At 43.1% G+C, this 11,875-nt stretch overlaps 2 protein-coding genes and 1 long non-coding RNA gene across 3 annotated transcripts in view; 1 reads left to right on the top strand and 2 right to left on the bottom strand.

Moving 5' to 3' along the window:
* Window positions 1-1,096, top strand: part of LOC109966467 (uncharacterized) — a 1,756-nt gene extending 660 nt beyond the window's left edge. The window contains exons 2-4 of the long non-coding RNA XR_002275773.1: window positions 373-468; window positions 643-723; window positions 984-1,096. This is a non-coding gene — a long non-coding RNA (uncharacterized LOC109966467). The remainder of the gene's footprint in view (window positions 1-372; window positions 469-642; window positions 724-983) is intronic.
* pcolceb (procollagen C-endopeptidase enhancer b) overlaps window positions 1-2,944 on the bottom strand; it is a 9,397-nt gene extending 6,453 nt beyond the window's left edge. Inside the window, exons 1-2 of the mRNA XM_020611316.1 lie at window positions 2,809-2,944; window positions 1,944-1,947 (exon numbers count right to left, since the gene is read on the bottom strand). The gene's annotated coding sequence lies outside the window, so the exon portion shown is untranslated. The remainder of the gene's footprint in view (window positions 1-1,943; window positions 1,948-2,808) is intronic.
* Window positions 2,945-3,948: 1,004 nt separating this feature from the next.
* Window positions 3,949-11,875, bottom strand: part of per1b (period circadian clock 1b) — a 19,326-nt gene continuing 11,399 nt past the window's right edge. Inside the window, 12 exon segments of the mRNA XM_020611339.1 lie at window positions 3,949-5,264; window positions 5,358-5,508; window positions 5,912-6,122; window positions 7,594-7,780; window positions 7,884-8,668; window positions 8,887-9,048; window positions 9,051-9,179; window positions 9,810-9,956; window positions 10,251-10,369; window positions 10,465-10,624; window positions 11,190-11,298; window positions 11,738-11,875. The exon segment at window positions 11,738-11,875 is cut by the window's right edge and continues 121 nt beyond it. Coding sequence (XP_020466995.1) covers window positions 4,959-5,264; window positions 5,358-5,508; window positions 5,912-6,122; window positions 7,594-7,780; window positions 7,884-8,668; window positions 8,887-9,048; window positions 9,051-9,179; window positions 9,810-9,956; window positions 10,251-10,369; window positions 10,465-10,624; window positions 11,190-11,298; window positions 11,738-11,875 — 2,604 coding nt within the window. The 3' untranslated portion in view covers window positions 3,949-4,958.

Here is an 11,875-nt window from a genome sequence, read left to right as displayed (position 1 = left end):
AGAGTATGCGGCGTTTTAAGGATGTGCTTTTCTTGATGATCCAAACCTTGTGATAAAATATTTTGATAACTAAATTACAATAGAATGACTTCAAATTTAGATGTGTTGTGTAAAAAAATGTTACTTCCGGTTAGAAAAACGCGGCAACCCGGAAGTTGATGGAGCTAATCGTTTGCTTGTTAGTTATTTTCAAGTTTGTTGTTTTTTTTGTTTTTTTTTTTACAAATCTCTACATCAAAAGATGGAAGAGTAGTTCATTCACGTGTAGACATCTAAATTAACTCATTGACAGTGTACTCTTAATTACTAATTGATTTGTTGTCCAGCCTTGTTAGGTATTCAGCTAGTGTTTTTCTTTTGTCTTGTTTTCAGTTAGCTGATGAACCAGCCCCAAACCTTCTGCAGGTGTGCTTCAGTTTCCTGGCACCTGGAAACAAGGACTCACAGCTGAGCAGTTTGATAAACAAGGTAAATTGGGAATTACTACCACCCCAAACAGTTGTACTTTCAGATTTCTCCAGCCTGCATGCAACATTGTGCATTGACGTGAATTAGTCGCTCAAAGATTTCATACATTTTCTCAAGTGAACTGACTTTATACAAGAGGAGATGCGCTATTCAATTGTATCTTTATTCTTCCAGACTGAGTCAGAGGATGCATCAGCCCTCAGAGGTTAACGTTTTACACAGGACCCCATCACTGTGGAGGAAAGAGCTGATCAGGTGTGTTGCCCTGTCAAATATTTATACCCAAATATTCTCAACAGTACATCTTGCAATTTGTAAACATAGTTGTACTGAAATATACATTGTAACATTATAGCTGTAATAAAATATACATCACAACAAACTACATGCATTGAGAAACTAGATTTGGACATTTCTTTCAAATACAGAACTATTATGTCACACTGCAGGCAGACTATCTTTGTGTATTAATACTACAATCATGACCTTTTTCCCCCTCTCCCCCTTCTACCAAGGTGAACATCAGTTGACTATCTCCTACCAGAGTGACATCAGTTCAACATGGCTGTCTGCTACTCCACAAATTCTGTCAAGTATTTTGCCATTTAGTTGGACCTAAATGTGACAAGGGCACAGAATCCAAGTACTGAAGTGAGCAGCTGGTAATGTTGCAATTGATGAACAAGCACTTGTGCTTTCCTGTTTCTCAGTGCTTATTCATCAGCTGCAACATTACCAAATGCTCACTTCAGTACTTGGATTGTGCCCTTGTCACATTTAGGTCCAACTAAATGGCAAAATACTTTGTGGTGTAGCAATTTGAACCCATGTTTCTTTGACATTTGTGTGGTGTTGCAGCAATAAAAGTCTTACTAAACTCATGCTCTTTGTATGCTTTATTTTCAAGTCACTGTTTCCCTGAAATTCTTACTTTGCTTTCCACATGAATGCTGCAAAATAAAGAGTAACACAAAATCTAAGGCACTTAATTCAGAGATATGAGAATGGATTTGGTATGAAATAACTCCACCTGGGGGAGTTTAAAACACTTGTGACAGAAGGAACCACATCCAAATAGGGTCTTCAGCTTCATGAATCGCAAGAATGGGTCCCACAGTTGAAGCAAACCAAAATTCCATGTCTTAAAACTTCAGTTATAATTGTAGCTGACAGTGGTCAATCACCAATCCTCATTCAGAAACACTTGCATAAAATGTATAGCTATGACCTAAAAATTAAACTAAATGAGATGGAGGTTATGGCAAACCTGCATTCGGTTTAATTGCTGGGTCATAGCGGTTTCATGCGTTTGACCACTGTCAGCTTTAACAGATTTTGATTTGTCCTAAGATTAAGGCATTAAAAATAGTGCAGCCAGAGGTGACAGGACTCTAGCCTGTCCATCTCCTAGAGCTTTGTTGAGGTTTTGCTCCAAGCAGACAGGACGTCATCCACAGCTGTGACCACAGTCTCACCTTGCTGTAGACAAAAGAAATTTGGGGTGAGCCACTCGTTTCACTAAAATAACCAGTCAAAACTGCAAAAGCATGAAACTGTCCTGTACAGAGTCTACCCCATTTATATATACATGCAATACTGACAAAACACGTCCCCCAAAATAAAAGCATACCAAACATTTTTTAGTGGTCATAAAAACTTAACTCCTAATACTAAACTATAATTTTAGTTAGTGTGGAAGATGCACACACCACCACATTGTAAAGACAATGTTACAAGTTCTGTATTTAAAGTGGTACTACTTAAAGTACAAAGATTTAAAATGCTCATTATGCAGAACAGAACATTTCACATTATACATTGGATTCTAATTACTGCGTTTATCACATTTATGTCACAGCTGGTAAAGATGTGCTGAGTACCTGCTGTATTTTGTTTTCTGATTCTGAAAAGTAGATAGTAGGCTTCAATTGACAAATAACTGCGGTGGAATAAAACAATTTGATTTTAGTACATTTCTTAAAAAAAAGATGAGAAATTATCTTGTTCAAAACCAGAGAAGTAACCTTCGTTTAAATGAAGAAACTCTAGAACCCAATTATTTTTCCTGCTTTGGATGGGATTGCTTCAAAGCAGTCTAGCAGAAACCTTTTTAGATTTAACAGGATTAGGAGTCTGATTTAGCTCAAGTTGTTTTACTTTACTACAAGGTCTACAACTTGACATTGACGTTAGCTCCACGTGGTCGGGCTAGCTAGCAAAGATTAGCTGCTACAACAAGAATCAGCCACCATCATAACCTCATTAACGCCGACTAACTTTAAATGAAAAAAATAATTAGTTAAAGTTTAGAGGACTCGGGAACTCAAAAATTAAACCCACCACCGATGGAAGATTGTACGCTGTCGTAGCTTTTGTTTCTGCAGCAAAGACTCACGACCACCCTCTTCTCCAGCTGCAAAACGAATTTCAGCAAAGAGTTCTCAAGTGGCAGTGACTCCATATTTGACCACTGTTGGTCAAACGTCAATCACTTAGATGGCCAATGGGCGCTAAGCCCGCCCCTCACGTAAAAACCAACTGCAATATTAGGAAAATAGTGTTAATCTCCAGCTCAGCAGGTGGCGGTAATGCACCTTAAGTTGGCTTGCAAACCGCTAATAAACACCATAGGAAGAAGAAGGAAAATGGTGTTAAATATTTGTTTTACATGAAATTTGTTTTTATTTCACGCAATTTATATAGGGCATCCAAAATGTTTGTTCCAAAGAAATTTGTTTTTGCCCTCAAATATATATTTTTTCACTGCAGAATAAAATTGTCTTAGTATTAAACATGGTAATGCATTAAAAATGATGAAGGTTAACATATTATAACCCTACCACTGCCTAAAAACAACCCCACAGAGTTGCCGATATGACAGTAGAAACCTATTTGGGCACAAGTGCAATTTACTAATGATCAAATTAAGCTTACTTTTGAAAATTAAATTCCTTTCCAACAATTTGTGATGGCAGTTAACTACTTGGTGGAAGAGATCACTTTAAACAGCTAAGAAAAATGAAAAACACTATTGCCAAAATAGAAATTATAGAGGACTTATACATGACCTAAAAATAAATAATGGGTAATTTGAGCTGACCTCTGCAGCAAAACATACGTAGTTTTGTCATAAGTGTAATGCGACTTTAGATAAGATTTCAAGCTAGTTTATTAACAGCTTTCTTACAGAGTGACCCACATACAGTATGAATATCATTGTCAGTGTTATAATGTGCAATGAGTCAACTTTGCTGCTTTGTGTAAATGAGGCAGTGCCTTTGTCTTTTTTAAGCAGTGGTCACTACTATGGATAGAAACCATAGCTGAATAGAAGACTGTGGTCAGGAAAGCAACTGCCCTGCGTCCAGTTCTTTCAGGACACTGCTGAGTTTCCAGGCCAACTGCTACAAAACACCCATAAACAAAAATACACCCCAAAGAGATGTAATCACACACCTAACTGTGCAGTAGGGGGAAAAAATGAAGACTGCACATTTAAAGGCCTTTGAAATCATTTTACTGTTTTTGTGTACAAAGAATTTCACAAAAATATTAAGAAACTTGCAGACACCACTGACGCCATAAAGCATAGGATACCACATGACCAGAACTGTGTCACAGAGACAAGGAGAAAGAGAGGGACAGAGTGAAAGAAGACAGTCACACTGAATACTTTTTGGTGCCATCTCTTTCAAAATCCATTTACCACAGTGAGCAAATAATGGTAACACAGAATCTATCCCTCTGTTGAAAGCTTTGTAGCTCCTTAGGGTGCTGGCAGTTTGGAGGAAATGGTTTGTGAGAGGATTCTTTTAGAGTCATTGTTCATTTCTCACTGTGGAGTGAATGTACTGACTCATGCCTTGTTGAAGAGAAACCCTGAAAGTCCAGGTTTGTGTACTGATGACTGCCACACATTTGTCCTCTCTCTGCTGGCAGTGCATCAAAGTATAAAAATATACACAATATTTACAAAATAACCTGTCACACTGTACATTATACTTCCATTAGGTGAAGGCTTTATTTTAAACGGGGGTAAGATCTATACATAAAAAAAAAACAAATCCAGGCTTGAGAAAAACAGGGAAGGATCCCAGCTGAGCTGGGAAACATTCAACAAGAAGTAAAGTTAAACACTGATAAACACTGTTCGTGCCCCGTAAGCTGAACAGGTCAAGGAGGACACTGTGGTAATGCACAAAAAAAATCACTCCCAAAAACTGTGTGTGCGTGTCCTGTGGTCTCCAAGGCATTTTACTATTCAGTCACACAACATGCCTGGTGTACTGTCATCAATCTCAAACACTGAGTTGGCCAAGTGACCTGCCTGACCCGTCACAGAATAAGTGGCAGCTGTCCTGATCAATACGCACCACAATGTCCCAGCAGAGCCCATGCACACTGTTTAACACAGAGTCTGGAAGGTGCACACTCTCTGCATGTCAGCGTAGAAAGGTCATGATAGTGCTGTTTGATCTTTGGCCACCTATTCAGTGAGTCATGTCAGACTCAGGCAGCTGAGCCTCCACCTTCTCCTCCACATGTTCTGAGTTCGCCGTCTGCTCCTCTGCTCTCACGTCTTGTATTTTGGTTCCCTTCCCTTCTCCCTCTTCTTCCTCGTCTTTGTCCTCTGGGTGAGCTTCATCCATGGCTGTTTCTGAGAACGTTTTCGTGCCCTTTTTTCTGGAGCCCTCCTCCTGAGCCTTCAACACACTGCACAGCTCCATCTCATGGATCTCCACATCGAAGGGGGTGGCGGGAGGCACAGAGGGGGGAGACTTGCAGCCTGAACAGCCCTAAAAGAAACACAGGCAGGATTTCCTGTTAGTTTGTGCCTAATTGTGTGTTGGAACCCTTCAGGTCTCAGGCTTGAGTTGTAGTGTACTCACAGAGATGTTGATGGCTCGGGGGAGGCGTCCGGTACGGATCCAGGGATGGACCTGGCTCAGTTCACTTTTCTGCTCATCTGTGAAACGTGGCTGGTGTTTCTGCATGCTCCTCAAAGCCTCGCGGTCCTCACGCAGCACCGTCTCCATGTCCCTGTTATGCACACACACACACACACATTTAAAAAACTGTCACTAAAAATCTGTTTGTCGAGTTATGGTGGATTATTATGGACTGGTTCAACACTACTACACAATTAAAGGTCCACACATGGAGAGATCATCAGACAATGTAAACGGCCCCTACCTCCTCCTACAATGGAGACCCAGCCTGAAAAGACACAGTACCAACCTTTTTTTCCCTCTATGTGCAGCTGTTTTGTGTCTTTTTGTAACTATTTTGTGTCTTTGCAACATTTTTAAACCTCTCTTAAGGTTGCCTTAAGAGGTAAAAATACCAAAGCTACCTCTTAACACCAGCATAACATCTGGTGAAAGGCACCTGAAAAGATCATAATCAAACAGTTGGTCTGGTAGCATTTTGCCCTGTGTCATACCTGACAGGCAGCTGATACGTCATCATGACCTTGTCGTCTGTGTTGGCCATCAGCAGCCAGATGGGATCCTGCAGGACACACTTGATAAAATGCTCCTCGCCTCCATCTCCTTGGCCGCTGCTGCCCCCTGCTGGCTGTTTACACGAGTGGTCATTCTCTGATGAATCAATACTGCCAAAGTACTTGCTGGTGTGGCTCCCCTGGCTGCTGCCTGAATAAACAAGGACGTGGAGGTTGGGAATTATTTGTGAGTACATGTCGAGCATGCATTAGTGATGTGAATGAAGCAATGAACCAGTACTGAACCACTTCATCAATTGTCTGGAAAAATGAGTTCATTCATTCAAAGTTTTGTTTCAGTGACATCTAGTGACGAAATAGGAGAGAGCAAATCAATGTCTTAATAATCATGTGATGAGTGTAACTAGGGTTTGTGTGAATGATGTAAATACATTTTTGTAAAGATTGACTGATTGGTCGGTCTGATGATTCTATAAACTTAGTAGTTGGGAGAAGGCGTGCTTGGGGAAACAGAGGATGTGCTCAGATGGTAGGGTGTGATTATGCAAGTGGGATGGAGATTCAAAGATTTTTATTGAGAAACAATATTTTTCGCGTTACAAAGCATCTCATGCTACAAAGCAGTATTGACTTGTTTGAACTAGTCACGCGATTCACTCAAGGGAACCGGCTTCTGCTTCGGATGTCAGTGGTCACGTGTCTTTTTCTGCACCTCAGCAAGCTTCGAAGCAGTGGTTCAAGGAAAATGCTGCTTCGAGTTTGAAGCTTGTATCGGAGAATCAGTGTCAGACGGCCATCACTAGCATACATTATATTCCAAACTATGACTTTTACTTTTTGAATTTTCCTATGATACACAACCATTATAAAGTTTTGTGCTAGAACAGGGGTGTCAAACTCAGTCACACAAGGGGCCAAAAATTAAACCACAGCCTAAGTTGTGGGCCAAACATGATTAACATTTACTGAACAGTCTAAAACTGGCAATGGTTTAAATTGAAATATGAGTTTGAACAGACTGCAACAACTTTTTCTTAAATAAAGTTGAAAAATTCAATACAAAATATTTTTTCTTCAACAATAACATCCAGCAAAATAACATACTTCGCTCTGTGTTTGGTCTCAAAATGCCTACACTTATTGCACTCCTTCACCACTGACACCGCCCCATGACACAAAAGACACATCAGTTTTCCTCCTTGAAGCAGAAACATATATCCGCTTTCCCAACTTTCATTAAATCGCCTTCTTTCTGCATCAACTTTTCTCTTCTCGGACAATTTGGGATTAATTGTTGGTATTTCTCATTTCCACTTGTCAGAAAATTGCTGAAGGCAAAACTCTGCGATCTAGTGGTGGGATGCCAATACTTCACGGGTCCTGAAATCGACGTGCATTGTGGGAGATGTAGTTTAAGGTCAGTGTATGTTTTCAATTAGTATAGACTTTTATTTTACAACCAAACGCATTCGGCCCGCGGGCCTTAAGTTTGGCATGTGTCCTAGAAAGTCTGAGTGTGCACCACAGGCAGGGTAACTCAAAAATAAAATCTCTGTTAGAATGACCATAACCTTTTAAAAATGAAAAATCACTAGCCTAAAAATGTTCCACACAACACTAGCTCTGTGAGGGAAAAAACACTCATTAATGAGCCTACTGACTGGTGCCGCTGGTGCCAGAGGAGCTGCAGCCGTTGGAGCCGGAGCCTGAGCCCGAGGACCTTGTGCCTGAGGAACCCGAGCCTGAAGCAGCTGAGCCGGTGCCTGAGCGGGAGTCTTCCTGTAGCAGCAGATCCAGGAGGTCACTAGATGTGGACATGGCGTCATGGTTGGACTCGTTAGCCTCACCCTGATGGGGAAAATTAAAGAAGAGTTGCTTTTTTTTTTTTTACCTTACATCAAATAAACTTTTTAAATGAGAATGTTTTTTTCCCGAACATCTGTGTACTTACATTCTCATTCTCCTTTGAGGGATCGTCAGAGCTCCTCTGACTGGCTGAACTCTGTGCTCCAGCCACACCGCCCTGTACAGATGGAGTTGCTTGCTGCGACGCCGCCAAAGCTGTGGCAACCTCTAACCGGTTGCTTGGTGATTCCTCCAGCTGCAACAAGTTGAGAGGGGATGAGCATCGGGACTGGAAGAGGGGCGACTCTGCACCCTCACGGTCAGCAGGTGTCTGGCTGTTAGACTGTGGGGTGCTGCTGCGAGACAGGGCGCAGGTGCCTGGGATGGGCATGGGGTTGGAGACAACAGTGGGGGCGCCGGCTGGAGTAGCACAGGGGTAAGGGAAGTTGGGATTGTAGAAGTGTCCAGGGGTGGCGCCCAGCTGAGGCAGGGGTGCTCCCATTTGGGGGAACATGTAGTTAGGTAGAACGAGGGCCATCATGGGAGGTACCATCTGGGGCGGGGGGAAACGTGATGGGTCTGGGATTGGTAAGGGCTGTGTGAGTGGTGGGTAAACTGGGTATACTGGAAGCATACCAGGGGCAAAAGGGGCAGTGGGAATACTGGTCTGGGAGCCTACAGATGGCCAGGAGGAGGAGTGTGTAGGAGGTCCGAGGGGCATGTTGATGGGCATGGGGGCTGTGTTGGCCCTGGGGTCTCTGTGGCTCCCGCTGAGGCCCAGAGAGCCATGCTGGTCAGATGATTCCTGGTGTTTGAGCCTCTTACCGCCACGACCACGTCTGCGACCGGCGCTACCTCCTGCAGCTGGGTAGTCACGAGAGCAACGCACTCCTGGGACGGAGAAGAGACACAACGTGAAGGACAAGCTTTGACTCTTGGTTCTATCATATCCATAAATTTGAAAGTGTTACTCTACATCACAGAATGAGCCTCTTCCAGCCAGCATATCATCACATCTTGGTATTTATGAATGTCTACCTGCACACTGCTGTGTGTACATTCTACACAGCACTGTGTGTGTCAAACTGCTGGGGTGAGTGTGCCTCTACCTCGTGATAGAGGGTTGGCGGCTGGAGTGTGGCAGTACATAGTCGAAGACATCGTCTGATCGAACACGCGCAGCTTGCTGAGGTCCTTGAAGCGATCAAGGAACGCCTGCTCCTCCTGCTGGGTGTGGGCAGACAGCTGGTTGGGGAGGGTGGGGGGGGGGGGGGGGGGGGGGGAGGAGGGGGAGGGGCGATGGCTGCGTTAGCGGGAGGTGTCGGGCCACTGGCTGGAGGAGTTGGTGCAGCGGTAGGAGGCGCCAGCGTAGGAGTCGTAGGAGCCTCCTCCATGACGATGTCTATGACAAAGAAGACAAAGTGTAGAGGGTTACAAACAACAATCCTGGAGGAGCATTAAAGATAAACTCTGAAACACACACTTGCTCAATTCAATACACTTGTTGGTTTTGTGGCTACAGCCCAGTAGCTAATGCTGCACACAGCAGCAGATAAACTGTACGCTTTGAAAGTCTGTTGACTGTAAGACAGTGCTTTTGTGCTGCATTTTAACATTATTCTCTTTTTGAAAAGATAAGTGGAAACTGTAGAGGACATATTTTGGTAACAGCAAAAAAAGAGACTCCAAAAGACAAACAAAGGCATTAATCAGTTCACCTGCAGTCTACCACATCATTCTAAAAAGACTTGGGAAGTAACAACACGTTGTTGTCAGCTGCCACTAACTAACGTTAACTCTGTGACTTAAATTGATGACAGAACAAAATGAAACTTGTTGTTGTTGGGTTTGTGACCTTGCTGCAGCCGGTGGAAAAACAGACAACGTGCTGCTGTTGGAAGTGTAGCACACTCTGTGCACGTGCAGATGGTTATGAAGATCCTTCGTCTGTTCATCTCTTACATTTAATATTACCTGATGACATTCATTAGCAATGACAAACACACTACAGGTGAGTGTTGACGATGCCCACCTGACTCAGGAGGCTTCTTGTCTCCCACATGCACAATGGTGCTGCTGAAGCTACACTGTGACGTGACTGACGCTACACTCTCTGCCTTTGTGGCCATGGTCAGAGGGGGCAGAGGAGGTGGTTCACCTACGAGACTAACTGAACCACCTGCTGAAACACAAACATTGACAACGTTAGTTATCGTATTCTGTCCTGACACAGGAACAAGCCTGCCTTTCGGTTATCCAGGAAACCCAGAGGCTGTGCAAGCTCCCACAGGCAGATGTAGGCAAAAGAAAAACACAAGCAAACACGTAAACAAGCATCAACAAGGGTTTTGCAAATGTAACCACAGCAGAATTATTAAAATTAAACCTAAAAAGTAGTGTTTTTCACATATATACACACAGTAATCCCTTACACAACAGCCCAAACTGCTTCCAGCCTATTGTTAGAAAGTACCTTTGTTGTTGCCGCTGACCTCCTGCTGCTTGTTGTCGTCAGATGTGGAGGAGGCAGTGCAGGAGGAGGAGCCGCACTTCCTTTTAACTGTGTTAGGAATGTTACAGCTCTCCAAGTACCTGCGCAGAAACAGAGCGTTGTTGGACGGGTTAAGAGATTAACAACAAAAAAAAAAAAGATAGGATAGTATGTGACTTTAGGCTTGTGCGCACACCTAATGATGCTGTCTAGACAGTTGATCTGCTGGTAGGAGTAGCCAGCAGGGGGCTCCTTCTGTACGAGCGGTGCAGGGACAAAAGCTTTGGGAGGTTTGGTCAAGTCTGCTATCAAACCTCTGACTGGGTCACTGCTGATGGCTCTGATGCTTGTTGTGCCTGGATGAAGAACGGAGCAGGAAACGGGAAATGAAAACTAGAGCTGACACATGTGGAGCAATGAGTTCCATGTTTCTCTTTCTTTATACCTTACTCCCCATGAACAGGCTGCCTGTGTGGGTCTATCGCAGATTTGTGCTTAAAAACATCTTAGTTACACCCGGCAAAGGTGTATAAATTAAAATTAAAACGCTGCTAAGTGTCTTGGAACCAGACAACAAATGAATCCTGAGGTGTATGTAACAAACAGTATGACTTCATTCCAGCTGAGATGGCTGCAGACAATACAATTAATCCACAAAACAAACATAATAAATGTCATATTTCCATCATGTCGCCTACATTGTTTTCCATCATTTGGGGATTAATGAGACTCATTTCTTATCGTCATCCCACTAAATTAGTGCCACTAGCTTAAAATTTGGGTTATATTTGGATGGAAATGTGACTATTGTCAATTACTAGAGCTCTAAATTCACAAAAGCTTTTCAAAGCAACAATGATTTAAACTGTGTACTGTAAAACACAACCAAAGGTCCTGTGTCAGCTGTCTTTTTTATTTTACCTGCACTGGTGTTTTTTCTAGGTGGCGGCCGGTTACGGGACTCGATGAAAACCTGCTGTCCATTAGTCTTGACCATGTGAACATCTTTGCAGATCTGCTGAAACGTCATCTGGAAAAGAAAAGTCACAGCACCAGACTTGTTAAGTACACACGGCCTTGGCTGTGAATCTTCTGCAGAATTGTTGTTTTCCTCCAGTTGAGTCAGCAGGATTTCTGACAGCAAGGAGCATCATTTAAGTGTGATGTAACTAGACCAGCTTGATTTTGCTGCTGTATGCATATAAAAGGACATGACTCTTGTGTTATGTAAGCGTTTGTATCTTGAAGGTTTTCATCTCCACTAATAGAGATTATTAAGAGATTTACCTGTCTTTACTTGCCATGTGATGGTGGTGGTGGGGGGGACTTAATTTGAAAAAAAACTATTCTTCTGTAAGTCTTCTAAAGTGTCTCTCTTATACGTGTAGTTTTCTTCCATATTACAACCTGTTGAAATGCAGGAGACTAAAATGTATTTCGATTCCAAACCCACTGCTGCTCAGACTCACAGGTTTGTGAGAAGCGCCGCCACCAGCCTCAACCATGGCGGGGCCGTTGCTGTCGCTGGATGAGGTGGCTGAAGCGCTGAGGTGCTGCTGGTGTGACCGGCGGGGGCCCCCCGACCCCCGGGGTACACCGGGAACATA

Source organism: Monopterus albus, unplaced genomic scaffold (genome assembly GCF_001952655.1).
Source record: "Monopterus albus unplaced genomic scaffold, M_albus_1.0 scaffold112.1, whole genome shotgun sequence".
In the NCBI taxonomy this organism is placed as follows: domain Eukaryota; kingdom Metazoa; phylum Chordata; class Actinopteri; order Synbranchiformes; family Synbranchidae; genus Monopterus; species Monopterus albus.
Note: the sequence above shows the minus strand (reverse complement) of the source record. Positions and strands in the feature narration are given on the sequence as shown.